This window comes from Aptenodytes patagonicus, chromosome 6, assembly GCF_965638725.1.
Source record: "Aptenodytes patagonicus chromosome 6, bAptPat1.pri.cur, whole genome shotgun sequence".
Classification (NCBI taxonomy): domain Eukaryota; kingdom Metazoa; phylum Chordata; class Aves; order Sphenisciformes; family Spheniscidae; genus Aptenodytes; species Aptenodytes patagonicus.
Genome location: NC_134954.1, coordinates 23,239,912 through 23,259,152, shown reverse-complemented (window position 1 = coordinate 23,259,152; position 19,241 = coordinate 23,239,912). Strand labels below are relative to the sequence as shown.

Genomic DNA, 19,241 nt, shown 5'->3' with positions numbered 1-19,241 from the left:
ACTACTGTATGCCTTCTGGTACAATTTGCTATTGTACCTCCCACCTGGTGCAACTAAGACTGTTGACCTCCATGGAGGTCTGAGGGCTACTGGTTTCATGACTCGACTCAAAGGAATCAAACTCAATAACCATTTGTATCAGGGATGACGTTAATCTAGTGCAAGAGGATGGAATAAGGAAGATTCTGTGAAATCAGCCCAAGTACACTAGTTGGAACTGGTACAGGGTCATTTTGTCTGCAGTCTCCCAGCTGCCACATTTGATAATGTAAACAAGACTTGAAGTGATGTTTCACCAGTAGAGAGCATACAGCAGCTTGGAAAAGTCATGGATAAATATAGCAAGCTGAGTATGTGTGCAACAGAACATGCAATATATCCCCCAAATGGATCTGTGCCTATCTTGTATGAGAACTAAACTCTGAAAATATAAATTAAAAATACCTGAAGTGTGTATATTCTCCAGAAGGAGTATTTACAAGTGACCACTGTAGATTTCTGCATGGCAGAAAAGACAGGTTACAATTTTAATCAAGATGGGTTTGTTGGGTGGGGTGGTTTTTTTTGTTTTAGGGAAGAGTGTTCTTTGTTTTTAACATACTAGTCAGCACTGTTGTGAAAGAAAGCATATCAAGAAAATATTCAATGGACATGATCTTTACAAGAAGTTAATTTTGGTTACTAGGCTACAACGAACATTTAAGGAGCTTTAAAGATTTGTGCTCCTGACATTGGAGGTTGAGCAGTACACACAGATACCCGACATACACCAAGAGAAACAGAGATGGCGAGGAGTTACTAGTCAGTTTACTGAGAGACTACCAAAAACGTTAAGGTTTCACCTGTGCAGAGGCTAACAAATTCAAGTTTTCAATTAGTAATATCTTGAAAACAGTGTCTTCTAATGGACCTTGCAATTTGCAGCAAAAGCGTAAAAGCACAGTTGGGCAAATAGAAGATGACAGAAATCCTGAAATCATGCTGGGGTTAGTATTTATTGAGATGACGAGAAACGACTGTTTTGACCCTTCGATAAGAATTTCACTAACAAAATGCAAGACATCCCCTGACTTCAATGGAGTTTAATCCAATCCCTAAGGCACAGCTGATGTTTTATTGCACAGATAAGTGTCCATGTCAAACTCGTAACTCAAGTTTCCATTGCAATCAATGGCAAGGTTTCTGGTCACTTAATAGGAGGTGAAAGGACACCCTACGCTAAAGTCACTAAAAAACAAGCCAGAAATACTGAATTACAAAGCTGGAGCTCAGGCTCATAAAAGGATACTGATCATGTGTTCTCTGTCGCTTAGCGAGCGAGTCCTCATCACTTATTCCAGCCATCAAATATTTCAGTCCTGTGATCCAAGTGCGAGCTTCCTCTGGATTAGATGTAATCAGATCCAGTGACTCCATGTGGTTGCCATGGTAAATGGTAAAGCAACAGCTTGGGTCAAAGTTCCCCTCTGCATGGCGGTGGAAGATTTCAGACTGCCGGCCTTCGGTGACTTTGTAAATGGAATCAATGACAACTGTGGGGAAAAGGGAAAACAAAAATTGACATGCTTGGATAGTCACCCAATTTCTTTCTGCTTTTGAGCAATTCTGAATTATTCAGGCTAAAAGTCATTAAACGTTTTTTAATATAACATCTTCACATCCAAAAGGGCTTTTTGATTTCAAGGCTTATCCTTGCTCTGGCCATGCCATGTGCACAGTACAGCTGCCTCGAAGGCAGGCCAGTGCAGGTACAGGCAGGTTACAGCAAAGCTCTTTGAGCACTCCCTGCTACATCAGAGGCACGGATGTATCCCTGCTACAAAGTCGAGCACGAGGAGACAAATGCCAAGTGTCTTCCATCAATCAGTGAAACACTGCGTAGCTCCAAAGGGACTACACCCACCACAGCCTTGCTTTCTACAGCAGGAAGACAGGGATACCCATTGCTGTGCTAGGGTAACATGGCTCCCAATGCCATGGCTCCAAACAGCTATGCTGTTGAACACAGCAGCTCTTAAGCACTACACACTGGCCCAAAAACATCAACTGTCACTATCTGTAGCCTTCCCAACTGCTTGTTTTTAATCTCAAGCCTCCGTGACAGTTCCGTGAATTTCTAGTCCTTATTTCATTCAATAAACCACTAATTTGAATTTCCAATTTAAAACAGTGCAGCAGGAATGGTTTCAATGAGAAATAATGCTACACAATAACTTCAAGATGTAATAATGCCTAAAGAAAACTATCACAGTTAAGATTAAGAAACCTCAATCTAAACTTTTCTAGGTTCTGTATTTAAATTTGTGATGTATACATTGAAAAGAGTTCAGCATAGTTTGTTATCAAGTCACTCTTCAGTTTGCTCATAATTCATATAAACCTATGGAAAGTGTTGACATCTGACTGAACTATACTCCCTTTCATAATCCTGAACTTCTAGTAGGTGGTTAAACTCTCCTCACACTCTTGAAAACCTTCATGTAAGTATCACATCACATTTAAAATAAGCATCAAAAAGCATTTATTTAATTGATCCAAGAAATACTGTTCAGTTTTCCCTCTGTAATTCAGATTCTAATACTGAACTGCCCAAGAAATTAAAAGAAACATTAAAAGTTTACTTTTTGCCTTTTCGCTTTTTCTGGACGGTCTCCATCGGATGCAGGTCCTGTGCTCATCCAGGTAGAAGAGACGAACTAGCCCTTTGGTTCCACTCTTCAGCTTAACCATCTGAGTCCCAGACTGCATAACACTCATGCATCTTTCAACTGCAAAGCAGAACAGAATAAATTCAACTAAATGGCCATATAATTCCACTAATAAAATGACCTATTGGCTTTCCAACATCTGCTAAGCATATACATTTTTTGACTTGCACCTTTAATGACAGGAACTAGTCATTGCTGTGTAAGAGACATTATTTCTTCTTTGTCACAACTAGCTTGTCCACATAGGAAAATAAAAAAAAGTCATTTGTCAAAACACCTTCACGACAAAGGAGGCAAAGAAAACTTCACCATATATTGAAGGAAAATATTTTAGTTGTTCCATGCTTACTTCCTTTAAATATTTTTATATTATTATACACAGTACTGTAATTTTAAATCAGCACTGCAAATTTTGAATGGTGAGACTATCATTCAAACTCCAGATTCGTTTTGGCTCGGTAATCCTTTATCTTATATCCTGTGCTTTTGACACTGTTAGAACTGTTAACAGAATTATAAATACACAGTCCCTCCCCTCCCTACTACACACATTTACACCCTCTCCATCCTGCTACCAAATTTCAATCACATACTGTGATGACTTCCTTTTATCCACCCATCCCATCCGGGATGATAAGGCTTTGTTTCTGTGTGTTTTGACTAAAATACACCCATCTCTTCCACTTCATCTCACATCTTCCCTCCTACAGTTTTCCAAACGCTAAGATCAAAATAGCATTTCCTCTTGATCTCAGTATATATCCATGCTCTTAAAATTACCTTCTCCTGTTTTCATCCATTCACAGTCTCACCTCACTTGATATCACTCCAAATTCACCTCCCAGATGATTTGTTTACACTCTGGCTGGCTCCCAAATATTATCTGGGTCTGTCTTTATTTCTTCTTATCACCCTTCTTCTCTTCACCACTTCTCTCTTCAGTACTCCTCTTGGTATCACAACAAAGACTAATACACCCTCCCACTCCTCTCGACCAGAGCTAGGATTTGTTTTCTCAGCTCCTGACACCTCCTTAGCTCCCACAGCAAGCAGCACAAGCAGCACAAGTGGCTGTGGACTCAGCACCACCTGAAACCCCAGTGCTCCCATATGAAAAAGCACATTGTGGTGGCCCTGCTCAGTTTGTCTCCACGGCAGAAGTGTGGCCAGAACACTTCAAGCAGAGACCCACACAACCCTGAGGTCATCAATGAAGGAGGACAAGCCTGCTGCTCCTTCCAAAGTGCCTCTGGGTCAGATGCAGTCAGAGCAGCATCCTAAACATTAGTCAAACATGGGGCAAACAGACGTTTTTGCTGGACCCTGGCTCCCTCGCACAAAGCCCTTTTTGTTGGCAAGCCAAACTCCACAACAAATAACCGCATCAGAAGTGGTGTTTTTGCTGAGTTGTCGTCTTTCTTGGAGTAACGAGGACTCGGGTTGAGTCGGATTTCAGCAGAACCGAACTCTGCTGAAAGCATCACAGCTATGCATGAGTGCAATAAATTTGTCCTTTATTATGCCCATAAAAATATGGCCTTCTCTGAAATCATCACACATACCAAATCAGTGTGTGGGTTTTGAAGTGCTTTAAGATGAGCCAGAAAAGTGACATAAATCAAGCCAGAAAAGATGTTATACAGTATCCACATGTTGACTGTGGCAGTTTTAACTTGTATCTATCCGAAGATGCACAAAGTACCAGGAAGACAAGCCTTTACACCATGAGGGATGGAAAACTCAGAACCTTAAAGAAGAAAGATTAAATGAAGCAAAAATAAGTTACTACATATATATATATATGTACATACACGCACACCTTCTCTTGACAGACTGAGCCTTTTACTTTGGAACTGAGTTTAGATCAAGTTTGCCTTGGATTCATAACTAACAAACAAACAAGAATTGTCCTCCAGCACAGAAATAAGGCTCTCCATAAGAAAAGGTTGTACCAGTGTGTGTGGATACGGAAATGTGAACTGATACATTAGCCTGGCATACAAAGTGCATGCATGTATTTATTTCACTATTAGAGTGACCAACTGCAACAGGATTTTGGCTCAGGAAAAGGTTTAGCAACAAGCTACTCAACACAGAAAATCTGCTTCTTTGCACCTAAGCCTATCAGTTATTAATAAAAGTCTTACAAAAATAACTAATTCTCACATAAATCTATTCTCATCAGCTCAGTTGTCACAGAAAAAAAAAAACTGATTTCACTAAGACGTTGTTGAGGACTGCTAGCAAAAGGCAGAAGAAAGAGGACTACATGTCTTTAATGTAAGAAAAGCAGAAAATGGGCCACAGATAATTACAGCCAACAAAACTGGGGGGGTGGGGGGAGATCATAAAAGGCAATCCAGTTTCTTCTTCAATGTTTCAATTGCCTAAACATTTCTACATCACATTTGTATGTGAAATGAATCTATAACAATTACATGTTTTCAGATAGACTTCAGAATCAAAGTTATATGGAATAGATTTTAAAACACTTTTTTCACAAATAGAGAAGAGTGGAAGAAATCCAGTTCCTGCCAAATATCTCAACATTCTCCATTTCTCAGATGCCATCTGCAATAATTCTAGTGCCCAAGTAAGCACCATCTTTTCTAGTTCCAAGAAAATACCATCAGAATGCAAACATTTAAAGAAGAATAGTAAATGTGTAAGAGAGTTCATTGCATCATCCCTACTGTGTAGGTGTTAATAACAGAAAGAATCCACTTTAAAGAACGGACTACAGTAATAGAAATGCCACACCATTCATAGGCCCATTAGATTTCAACTCTGCAAACCATTTACAAAATACACCATCCTCTCCTCTAAGCTATTTATAAAATATAAGCACACAAAGAAACAAAAAGTCTTTTTCAAATCTATTCCTAATATGCTAATTTCAGTCTCCAGCCAGACATTCACAAGAGATAGACACCACACATTAGCATCTGAATAAGGTGAAGTTATTGAACAGAGCCAGTTCAGAATAAAGCTCAAGAGCAGCAATTCAAGAATGCTTTCGCTAAGGAATAGGAAAACTGGTTCCAGAAAAATATTTAATCCTCTAGATAAACCACAAACACTGAGTAAATGAAGCAGCTCCTCGATGCAGACGTATATTACAATTTGAGAAAGCAAGACATGGTTTCCATTATATGGTATTTTTCTAACACAAGGACTAGCTGTGCATTTTTTTGGCCAAAGTCTGAAAATTAATTAAGTTAAACTAGAATACAATGTAATTTACGTGTTACAAGGACAAAGAAAGTTAATTTGGAAATTCAAATAAAATATTATGCTTATGCATTGTATATTTAAAGCTTTACTTTCAAATAAAAAAAATCTGAAAACTACAAAGTCACTTCTGTTTCCAGAGTTATGCAAACTTATTCTTGACAGTCTAAAATCATCCTAAGAGACATCCTGTAGTTTAACGGGTTTTAACAATATTGAAATACCAGTCTATTTTTTCCTCCCAAAATAACCATTTAAAGCAAAACAGACCTGAATTCAAAGAGCATTTTTTAATTTTTAGTTCAAGTGATGATAATCATTCTTAGTAGTACACACATCTCCTTTTCCAAAGGAGCTGCCTCTCTATCGAATGGTAAACCAGATACAAACCCATCTGTGCCAGCTGGACTTTTTATGAAGTGGCCACACTCCCCAGCACATGGTAGACCTCTGAAGCCAGGAGGAAAGCCATCCGAGCCCCAGGTAAGTTCAGATGTTACTTGAAATCTTGCACGTTAGGCAGACGCTATTTATTCTACCTGACAACACTGCTCTTCGCTGCTGAATAAATCAAGCTGCTGCCTGGGAACACTAAGCTGGAACTCTGACCACTAACCATACGCGGCCTTATGTTCAAAAAGCACTCTAATCCGCCCCAAATCAGTCAATGCTACCTTCCGTCCAACTCTGCTCTAATCTATCCCCATGTGCAATCAGGTCTTTAATAACAAGGGAATAGCTTAGCACTGCACCCTGCAAGAATCTCTCGCAAAGATTTACAGCTCTGTTCACAGGTTTAACAGCTATTCCCTGTATGAGTCCTGTTTTTCAATAGTTTGCAATTAATTTAGTTTAATTCTCAACAGTGATAGTCATGACGTGCACATCTGCCTGCTGTTGCGCTTTACTACAAAGCCTTTAAGGCATGCCTGACCCTTTAGTTGATACTAGACAGAAAATATTTAGGGAATTAAAACATTATCCCTGGAAGCACTTTCAGTAAAATAAAAATGCACTTTGATATACAGGGCACATCACAGCAGTGAAACAAACATCCCCCCCCCAAAACATGTTCATCCAAGATTAAATATGCTGGTCACTTCACAACTGGAGCCAACAGGCAGGCACTGTGCAGGAGCAGCACCGGCACCGGAAGGACACCAGCTGGGATGCTCAGTGTGCGCCAGCTGCTCCATCGCCCGCACGCGACAGCAAACACAGCACCAAGATTCTCTGAGTTATTCCAACTCCTGAACACTTGGTCTTGCTGTGCCCTCAGCCCTGAATAGCTTCCCCAACCCTTCATTTCAGTCACGTAACCCTGAAAAGAAGCAACAGCAGCAGCGGGTTTGAGATTTTTTTGATGCTATATTTTGGGGGTTAGCCTTTGAAGATAATACTATTACCTAACCATTAGTGGCAAAACTCTCTATTGCCAAAAGCCTACAGCAAAATCTTGATGGAGTACAGGTTTTGGGTGAACAGGGGTTTATTTCACTTTTTTAGCCAGTTTCAGTGGGATTTCACTTTAAAAAACATTCTTTTTTCCACCATTGCCTTCAAAGAACCATTACTTGCAAAGAGATGATGTTAACTATTTGAACAAACAAACAAACAAAAAAAAGCTCAAGGCCCCATAGGTTTTACTCACACATGCAAAGTTTCAGCTAAATAACTTCCATGCTTGTCCTAAGTTTACTCACAGCAGCCTGTTGCCACAGTGGCACTCAGCTTACCCTGAGCAGAATCTCACCTGCATTTCCTTAAACTTCCATGAGACAGCACAAGAAAGCCATTAGACAATGTACATAGGTCTTTAAATGAGTTATTAATTCAATTTCAGGCCAGCCAGTAAAACCTATTTTGGCAAAGGGCAGTGTGTGCAACTGCTACATGCAAACAGCTCAAGTGTTCACAGCAAACCCTTAGTAAGTTAATACAGTAGGCCCTTAACAAAAATACAGTAGGATATGAATATATTTAATAGCTTTAGGAAGTGTCCTACAACTGAGTATAAAGATTACACATTCAAGTTGTGAGACAGATTGTCTTTTAAAAAAAAAAAAATTTACTGCTGTCCACAAAAACAGTTTGGGTTTTTTTCCCCCATTACATTACTATACGTTAAGAAATTAATATTTCAAAGTGCAACTGAAATAAAGGTTTAGTCTCATGTCTTGCTTTTATGGACTTAATGTTACAGCCATCTGAAAAACCAGAAAGATTAAATAACGTATAAAGAGCATTACCAAACAATGAGAAACGTAATTATGAAAGAGGATATAGGCTGTGTTTCTAAATTATATGCAGCAAGCTGTATTAAGCCAACATTAAGCTTGAGGAGATAAAGAAACCCATAAACCGCAGAAGTTACTTTCTCAATTGCAACATCAGCTCTTCTCCCCTACATTCAAGATTCTTGGTTTTACTATATACTTTGCAGGTATATTGTTTGCTTCTCTCTTCAGAGACAAAAGAACCAAAAGACCCCCCCACTACCACCACCATGTGCTGTTCCCACCCATGTGCATTGCCAGGACTTCTGCAGACCTCTCCTGTGGTTCATTGTGCTGCGGTATCCCAAGAACCTTAACAGGATCCTACCTCACCTTAGGGTAACTGCTCTTCACTACAGAAAGCATGGTTTATCTTACTTTGTTTAACCCCCAAATGCCACCATAGTAATTCTCTCAAGTTTTCAGATTTAAAACCCCCAACATTCCAGAAACCAAACTCTGAGTGAGGCTGTTATACAAAAAGCAGATGGTTGGTGGGCGACAGAGGAGTCACAGCATGCTCCCATCAATGGAATCATATATATGGATCCAGCTTGGAGTCCATTTTTTACTGATGTAGATGCACATTCCCAGAAGCAGGCACTGAAGAAGCATGCAAAGAAAAAGCATGCACCCCCCTGAACTAGACAACAGCATGCAATTAAGTTATCATGATCCAAGTAGTGAAGATACTCTAGATGCGATCACAAAAAACATTCCCAGTTGTCTGAACTCTTCTCATCATCCTACTTGGCAGCCATGTATTCATCATGAGTATGCTGCAAGTTTGCCTTTACACTAATGCCATTAAAAGCCATCTACTCCCTACCCCCATACCCCAGAGAGCACATTTTACCTAAATCCCATAGAACAGCACTAATATCCAGCACACCACACAGCTTACCACTAATGTCATCAAATTGTTGATAGCTGTTTTGTTATGCAACAGCCAAAAAGCCTAGGAAAGCGCCCAGGAAAGCAGAGACCACAGAGGCAGGTCTGGGGGAATCAACCATTTTTAATAGCCACATCTCATATTTTATGCCAGTTTTTAATTTGCTTTGCAGCAACTCTTCCAACCCCTCACAGAATTTTACATTAAGCTTCTTACAGTGGATTTAATCATAATCTCTGTGAAGTTCATGGGCACAAGATAGACAATCTCTCACACTTCTTCAAATCTCAAGAAATCCTCAAGGAAGTCACACACACCAGCAGAGACACCAAAGGCTGGTGCTAGTCCTTGCAAGGCCCAGCTGAAAACAGCCCAGGTATTTCATTTCAGCCCTCAAGAAGGTAGAGAATCAAAACAAGTAGAGTAACCAGCAAAACACAAACTGTGACTACTCAAAACAATTGTGAATCACCTACAATCAATGAAAAGCATTAAATCTGAAAAACAACTCATGCTTGTAAATTCACTAAATAATATGCAAACAAAAAAAAGGGGTGAAGCTTAAGAACAAAAACATATACTACCCAGAAGGGAAAAAAAACCCCAACACAAAACTATCAGTATAGTTTTAACTCTTTGTAGGTCTGGGAAATAGGCTGGTGTTGTCTTTTTTCCTTAAAAAAGAAAAAGAAAAAACTTGGGAGCAGTAACTCCTAGAAGTTATGTTTATGAGTAATTCATATTTCATAGTAACTGCTGTTTCAGCCTACCATATTGAGATTGCTGGCTTAATGCTTCTAGGATGATCAATTTAACTCATCTTCTTTTCATATTACAAGTGGAAAGTTTTTGCTGTATGCCTTCTCCACAGCTGATCCTTGACAATAGTTACTCTCGCCATGGGAGCACCCAGAGTCCTTTCCCAGACTAAGGCTCCCTCCTCTTTTGCACTTAGAGATCAGAAAGGAACCAGAAGCATCAAAACAAAGACCTGGCACTACAACAGAATCCCAAAAGAATTTTAATCATCCTTATTCATAAATCTTGTTCCTACAGTCAGAGTATCTTCTACAGAGTACTGTGCAATACAGGAAATGACTTGCTGGAACACTGTCTATTTACAGGGCCTATGATCCCCTTTTTGAGATCTACACTTCAGTATAGCAACTGAAATCCGAGAGAGCAGCCCCCAGATACAATGAATAATGCATGTTTTCCACCTCTGCTCAAGGATACCTTCCTTCTGCTACCTCAGCAGACTTCTAATTATTGTCTTCAAGAAATTAGCCCAGGTTTCATTCAAACAGCACTTTGAAAAGCAGCTGATGAACAGATCGTTCAGCAGGTGCAGCTTCTCTGCAGTCCTGCTGGACACTTAACACTGCTGAAGCATTCTGAGGGCCTGAGTGGTCACAAGGCTTCGGGACCCCAGCTCTAAGTCTCATCCATAAAGCACCACCTTTGACAGGCCACTTCTTGCCAACACAGAGCCGAGACCGACTGTGTGACAGCTTACAGGGGAATGTTATTGCTACTGGTTCCTGAAATACAATAAATATCTCTGAGATCTCCTCTTCTTCCTTCAGAAATAGATTGCATCAAAGCTGCTCATTTTGAGAGCTCTGGTGCCACTGCAACCCAGCATGACTGAGGACTGCGAGTTTTCCATTAAGACTATGGAATTAGTTCTTTATCAACACTGAAAAGCACAATCATTTAACCACAGACCTGGCCAACTGCCAAAACACATTGTCACATCATTAGAGTGAACAAAAAAATACAGATTTATTAAGCAAACACAGTTAACAAGTTTCACATCCTAATCCTCATTACTGCGTGAGGATCCCTCAGCAGGGAGGGCACAGCAATTGATTACGACACTATAGAGCAAGTGGAAGAAGCAGCAGACAGGCAGAAACGGAGGAGGATAGTTTCCACTACACCCGCCAACAAGCATGATGAGTGGACAGGTCTGTACGCACTGCTGTGACAGCCTCAGTAGCACGTTTCAGGACAAGCAAAGGGCAGAGAGGCATTTGGCTTCTTGTGCAGCATCCTCACACTGCCATAACCATTCGCAAGGAATACAAGACAATCATTCTGTGGGTCTGTGGCCATGTCTCCAAAGGAAACCCTAGTGTCTCCCGTTTGCTAGGCAAGCTTTTGCTCAGGTACCAGAAAGAATGGCAATAACTCACTCAAAGGAGCTCAGCTGAGTCACCTGTGCATGCTCCTCAGCAGTGCTAAGACAGGAGCACCTCCTCTGAGGCCTCACAGCAACCGATAAGGAACAGCCTGAAAGGCATCCCAGGAACTACGCCTCTGGATGCAGAGGTCACAGTGGGAAACAGTAAGCCACAAGCTCTTTCTCTTCCAGAATCCCATGTCTGCCCCTAAAAATCAGTAAGTACATAAAGAAGGATCATATGTCCGAGAACCAAGCATGTCTTGTTCTAAGCCTGCCTCTGTTGTACATTAAATGTCATCCTTGCTCCTCGATCCTTTACATACTACCTAGGACTTCAATGAAATACAATTCCCACCACAACATATTGAGCTGAGTCAGATCCCCTCACTGCCCACCCCAAAAAAATTATGCCATTCCTTTATATCTTACCCCCACCTTAACTTCTTCAACAAAACAAAAATAGAAAAGCCCCACCAGAATACCCTTCATAAAGCTTGCTCCTGTACCCACACAGGAAACATGCAGAGGATAAACTGTCCCAGCTTCAGCACAAATAGTGAATTCTGATGTCTGCACATTTATCAGCAAACAGCAATATGTCACAGCAATCTTGGCACCTGTACAGCATCACAGCCTGGTGAGGGGAATAAATCACAGGGCACAAGAGCAGCTGTAGCTGCAGGATGAAGTGGGTGGAAGAGGGATCCAGTCCCCAGGACCTGGAGTGCACTCGTCACACTGGGCTGTGACAGCGGCTGGGCTGTAGGGAGCATTGCTTCCCCTTCAGGCTGCCAAATAAATCCACATCTGGGCTCGATTAGAGAGTAGGAGGGGAAAAAGCAGAGTAGAACTGAAGGTGGAGTTAATTAACCTTTAAAAGTAATGAATGAAGACTACAGTGCAACTGATGATATGAACTAATTTATTCACACTCCTCAGAAACAGTCATTTTGCTAAAGAAACATGTTCATCTATCTATTCTATTCTCAAATTACCTCATCAACAGTGAGTCATCTGTGAACAAACAATTAACTGACAGTCTCAAACACCAAAGTAATTTTATTACCAAAAATGATGATGTTTTGTGCATCTGAGTTTCATGCTGATCAATGTTTCTATGGGTAACATGTGAAAATGTCTCCAAATCAGTATCTGTTATACTGCTGAGGATACCAATAACCTGATGTAGAACAGGCACAAACTTCCTCACCTACAGCTGGGTTTCCTGTCACTTGCATAAAAAAAAAGCCAGCTTATGGTTTCCCATAACTTTAATTTCAGTCATCCAAGAAGCACACACCCCAGCACAAAATGCTGCCTGCATACTAACAGGCTGTCCTCCAAGACAGGAGCTTCTTAAGTGACTACTTCAAAAATGTATGGTAAAGAGGAAAAATAAGCACACACATTTCCTCTTGCAGGTAAGCTCAGTGCTGGAAAAAACTGTGAACTTTTCTTGCAGCAAGCTCCCTTCACCAACCCCTGGTTTCACCAAGCTACTGCATGCCATGACACTGACACCATTAACATTGATCCCAAAATAGTATTTGGCCATTTTAGTCTTCATCAAAGCAGTGAAAGAGTTACTCCAACAATTTTAAGTTTACACCACATAGGATCAGAAAGGCACTGTTCTTCAGCAAACTTTAAGAACCTTTTCAGTTTCACACGATGACGGTGTTCTGTAGATTTATTGAAACAAGAGTATATTTAATTCATAAGCCCCCCCCCCAAAAAAAAAAAAAGAATACAAAGTAGTTGACAAGCATATAACCTAGTTACTAGTTGGTCTACCCTGCCCTTGGGTCTGCAGAAGCAGATTAGATAGCTCTCATGGAGCCATCAGCATTCAGCACCCTCTGAAACCTCACTGGTGCCACAGAAGGCACCTGGCACTCCACAGTGCCACACCACAGCAACACTCCTTTCAGGCTGGCAGGCGAGGCGTTTCACTTCATGCAGGGTAACATCCTAAGAACATACCAAACAACCCAGAGGCTTTAAACCTTTCAAAGATGCTATACGCATATACTAATTTATTGTGAGTGCATATAACGCTGTTTCAAGCTATTATTGGAATTAAACCTGTGGAAGGCCAAGTTCTTCACAGAAGGAGGTTGATGCCTTTAATATCCACTCAGAACAGTATGCCGTTCTGAGCTAATTCCTTTATATATCACTTACTAGTCTAGAGTCTATACTTGTTTTACAGGTGCTTGGGTAGATGTAAAGATACAAGAGTCCTAAAGAAGCACTAATAATGAATGACCTTAAAAGGCTGCTGCGATAGTCCCCATGAATGTAGTTCACTGCTGTTTCTCTGCTTAACTGTACCAACCGCAACCCTAGTGTTCTGCTAAAGCAGTAACAAAAAGATAACTCCAAAGTACCATGACCCATCAGCCTAAGACCCAGACCCATAACCAAGGGAAGCCTGTACCGCTCCTCCAGTGCCATGCCCGCTAACATCCCGCTGCCAATACCTCTTTGAGCACAAGCATGTTTCCCATTCACAGTGGTTAGCAGTTGCATACAAACTTACGGCCAAACCACTGGCAGGCGCAGAGCTGCTGTGTCCTGCAAGTGCTCATTGCAGAGCCAAGTCAGATGGTCAGCCAGTAACAGCACACACGTTACCCACCTGTTCAGTTATTCCTTTATCCAGGTGCTATCATACGAGCACTCGTATGTGCATAAATTGTGTGAGGGGTGTGATCCTGCTGTTACCAGTATCAGTGCTGGCAGGCCTAAGTAATCACCAGCCTGAGTAAGGGGGAGATCAGGCACTCAGCCTTCTTCCACCACCCAAGCATGTGAATATATTCCTGTCTACAAAACACAACATCTAAAGTCTGTGCTTGCGCGGTGCCGTGTCAGCCCTCCTGTGTGTGGGGGACACCCCAGGAGCCCACCTGTGACCCCCCACGCACTGCTGCAATGCCACCAAAGCAGCCAAACCTGAATGCAAGGGACACTGTGTTGTACTCATTGCTTCTGCATCCTTTAACCACCTCCACCAGACAGAGAAATGGCAGTGCTACTAACTGAAAAAGGCAGGGGGGGGTTGGACTAGATGACCTTTAGAGGTCCCTTCCAACCCAAACTATTCTATGATTAACAGAAATTTAGCCAGCTATATTAACAACTGCCAAGGAAAATGGACTGCAAAATGACCTCAAACAGAATTTCACCATCAACTGAGTACTTCGGTATGAAATGTGTTTATCTACACATACACACACATTTACACGAGCTTCAAAAATTAAACCTGACGCTTTTCTTCTAGGACTGTTCCAAGAAAACCCCTTGAAATAAGCTAGCTCTTGTAAATTATTAAATGGGGACATATCAATTACCTTCTGCGTCTCAGAAAGCAGATGGAGTAACACCTGGTCTCCTTTACCTAATCATATGCATCAAAGCTCAAAGTACAGTTTTGTGTAACTGAAACCTCCAAAATAAAATACAGCATTTGGAACTGTAGCATATCAACTCCAACACAGGAGGCCCTTCCCTAAGAGGATATACAAATAACTGACTTTCTTAAAATAGTCTCAATTTCTTATACAATAGCTGGTGTCTATTTCCAGTAACTTTCCCTAGTTAAAAAATATTTATCAAATAAAATTATCCATGCTAAATACAAAGAAAAAAAAGAAATCAGTATATATCGACCCCCAACACTGGCCTTAATTTTTTTTTAACATGCTTCATAGTGGGCAAAACGATATTTCAAAATATGGTCCATGACTTTTGGTAGCTTTATTTTAGATTAGTTTGTTTGTTCATTTTTAAATTATAGATAATCTTGTTAGAAAATGTCTTCTGAACTACCCAGTTTTGACAAGTGAGCTCTTTGCTAAGTGTATTTTGTAAGTTTTTTCTTTAAAAGCACATAACCCAACATTATTAATAATGAGCAAAATACAAAAATAAGTTTTATCTACCATGATTTCTCCTTCTTCCTACAGCACTTACTCTATATCCACTTAGAGGCTTAAACTAATTACCACTTTCCATCCAGCACTGATTTAAATCGAACAAAATCAGACATTATAAACTACAAGTTACTGAAGAAAGTTATTCAAGATGTCTTCCTTTTTTGTATCATTCTCCTACAATTTTTGAAAAGACACATCTTTCTGATCAAACAGCATTGGATGAGAATTTTACACATCATTTGCATATGTGTTATACTATTTAAGTGCTACTAGAAGAAAAAAATACAGAAACTCTTTTCCATAGACAGCTATGCCACAGCAAAATGACCAATAGATGAAAAAGTCAAGAATGGTTATTTTAAAAGGCAAATACATTTGTAATAATTTAAGATAACACACAAGTGCAGTTTGTCCATATCATAGGAGCAGTACCTCACATACAATCCACATGTTTTCATGGAGAAATGTACTTTCAAGTCAATACAAAAATACCAAGTTTTCCTCTTAAATATTCAGGAATATAGATATACATTTTTCATACTAATAATGTCCACATAAATACTGTATGTAACTTACCAATCATAAGGATAAAGTTACCTGATTTTTCTATAAGCACTTCCAGAAACATTATGAGCTCTTCCTACAGTAATTCCAAACTCAAACATCCTTACCTTTTTCTGGACTTAAGTTTTTATATACTTCAAGGTCTGCCATTAAATTTGTAACTCATGCATTATTGACAAGTAGAATGGAAATTCGCATTGACAGAAAGCCTCAATTTAATCTTCATGTCTCCAGAGCTAAAACATTTGGAAAGCAATCCTTAGAAGTACAGGAAAACATTGCCAGCACTGCTCTTTACGAGGAATGATGAAATCTTCGTGGCCCATAATACAAAGACAGGAAAGCACAAATCCAGAGACAATACTAGGCAACTTTCTTCAAAACCGAAAAGCACAGCCTGAGAGGGAAGCTGGAAGCATCTGCTCTGTGCTGCTGCTGCTGGAATGCAGGAGCAGTGACCACTTTTGGTATGAGACACGCATGCATAGCACAGCGATTAAGATGCTCCAGGCATTAAGCGTATGTAATGCCTGGGAAGAGCAGCTCTATAGGCAAGAGCAAGGAAATCCTGCTGGCACCTGGGGAGGCCGGTCAGGAACGGATTACCATACTCCAGTTAAAGAACGGGAGAGTGATGCAGGCTGAATGCAGAAGAGAAAAAACCACCCTCACTCCAGAGTAACTCCCAGCATCTGCAGCCATGGGATTCTGCAAGGTGGAAGGAGAGAACCTCTGTGGACTGCACTCCTTTTCCCCAGGTTTTGTGCCCCCTCCTCCTGTCTCTGTCACTAACTTGAAGGAGAAGAGCCAATCTGCAGAATCAAGCCAGTTAGAGCACAAAGCATGCAAATGGTTTAGTCTGTGCATCACTGAGCATTTGATTTCGTAAGAACAAGTAGTCTCCTGCAAGATGCTGAACACTAACTCTCCCAGTAGCTATAAAAAATTACCATGCTAGTGGCTAAATACTGTGCTTGTTTAAGCCAATTCAATGCTACTGAAAGCAGTATGTTTATAGTCAGTGTGAAACAATGGGCAGAAACATTCAGACTTGCATAAATTGCACTTACTTATGATGGAGCCCAAGGGGACACAGTGCTGGAAAGCATGGCAAGAATAAAGTAGGCTCCATACATAATGCTTCACATCTTCGATTTATTGCGTTTTCTAACTGTTTCACTATTCAGCTGGCTTTTACACAGTGACATTTACATCAGCACACCAAAGGAACCCCCAGCTATATTCTTAAAGATTGTGACAGCAATAGGACAGAATTTGTCTGGCACATGCTAGGAAAAAGTTACATGATAGACAGTATGACTGAGAGGAGGGAAAAAAACCCAAAACCACCCCCCTCCATAGTTCTACATGCCCGTAGAACTTGAGTGAGTTGGGAGACAAGATACAAGTGGAGTTGACACGTTTTACTGACTGAGAAATCATTATTTCTTAGCTGTTGCTAACAAACAGTAAGACTTCCCACAGTCACCACATGTCACGATAGATCACAGCACACTGCAAGATACATGTTGTCTATATCTAGCAACCTATAAAATGAGACAACCCCCTCAAACCCACTGTAGGATCATTCTTGGCTGCACTCAAAGTCTGTGCTTCTAATCACACTTTCAGATGAGGATGGCAGGAGTCATGCTCTACAGAGAGAAGTGTCACTTATTCTCAATTATAACAAGGGAAATGGAACAGCTACATCATCATCCCACCACTGGTTCACACGATTAATGGATGAAGTCATCACTCTGAAGCCTCTAGATAGTTATCAATACATTTACATTAAAATGAATTGACATGTTATAGTTGCAATTCAACAACAAAAAATAAACTGTCACCACTCTATAGTTTAATTATTGATATATCAGATTGCACTTGATAATGTGTTAAGTGCAAATTACTCCACACTCCTATTATTCTATTAATTATGAGGAGCTATACACAAGCATCTTTAACACCAAAGCTGCTCTGTAAGAAACCTTGCGCAATCATTAATACATTCCTTATTATTTTGTCTTCAAAATAAAGTTCATTTTAAAAACAGAAGTGCTTAAATGCTATATGGCTTTAGAAATTAGTGTGCTATATGGGTTAGCAAGAACATTACAGCAAACAAATGAAGACTTCTATGTAATTTAGGAGACATATGCCAAATGGTATGAAAGTACTTGTAGGTTTATTCAACCTCAAAAAAAAAAAAAAATCACCATGACAACTCTTCACTGACAACCCAGGTTTTGCATCTAATCCCTAGCCCTGTCAGTCAGAATCAAATCTGAAACCAGTGTGTCCTTGAAGACACACTACATTAGAGTTTGACTGTCTGCAAAGGAAAAAAGTCAAAAGGCAACTAGTTCACTTTATACCATCTGACACTGCACCTACATCTTACTTAAGCAGTGGCTGACCCTCACACCTTTCCAGTTCGCTTCGCTTTCACATACATGCCCTGTTCTCAGGGGGATCACAACGCTCCTACTGGGAGTGCTCTGCAGAGCCCACAGCACACAAAGTTCTATCAAAGTCTCAGAGTTGATGGTGACAAGCAAGCTTTCCGAATACAAAATTGTTATTCTGTTACCTGTATTTGATTAACATCAATGATCACCATAAGACAACAGTACATATTTTCAACAGCCACTACTGTTTCATAGGTATCGCACAATCCCAAGGTAAGGTTCGGCAGGAAAGGTAACAGACTTGCTTGTATGCCTGTTCTTCCTACTTACATTTTCTGCCCCGTAAGCCCTTCCTTGGGAGACCTTTGCCAATGCCTTGAATGCTTAAAAGTCTGGGGTTTTGGTTTTTAAGCTGGTTTCAAGGAACACGTGAACCATCCTCCAAGCCTCATCTCACCGATAGCTTTTGACAATCTCAGCTACAAAAGCACTAAAATTTATTAAAAAGATGTTCATTCACTCAAAAACCATCTCCCCCAGGCTAATATTATTTTCCAGTCTTCTTAATTTGCTGTTCAAAAAAAGCTCTGTCATTAAACCACTGGAATTATTTTTAGATAAGACAGCAAGTACCTCCAGGTACAAAGCAGTGTCAAAGCACTACCCCTTTTTTAATGAAATGACAGGGGATTTAAAGCTTTCTTGTAATATCGGAAAACTGTAATTCTTCTCTTCTATGCACAGTTACAGATACGTTTTTATTTAAAATACAGCGTAGTTCAGCTCACAGCTTCTGGCTGAGATGAGGGAGATGTGGCCTGTTTTGCACCAAAAGCAATGCCAGAGGGACGAAACGGTGCTGGCTTGTCTTGGGGTATAGTTGCCAAACCAATGCCTATTTTTAGCTACCTGGAAGAAAAGATACGTTAAACCTGCCACCAAGGCACTCCCAGCTCATCCATGCAAGGGAATAGCCCACGGGATAACCAGCAGATATTCCCACAGCAAAATGGATGACCAACAGGAC

The 19,241-nt window shown here is 40.4% G+C and overlaps 1 protein-coding gene across 2 annotated transcripts in view; it reads right to left on the bottom strand.

The window, feature by feature from the left end:
* PLCH1 (phospholipase C eta 1) overlaps positions 1-19,241 on the bottom strand; it is an 80,315-nt gene that overhangs the window by 44,665 nt on the left and 16,409 nt on the right. For both annotated transcript variants that reach the window (XM_076341492.1, XM_076341491.1), the window contains exons 2-3: positions 2,622-2,768; positions 1,289-1,532 (exon numbers count right to left, since the gene is read on the bottom strand). In XM_076341492.1, coding sequence (XP_076197607.1) covers positions 1,289-1,532; positions 2,622-2,768 — 391 coding nt within the window. The remainder of the gene's footprint in view (positions 1-1,288; positions 1,533-2,621; positions 2,769-19,241) is intronic.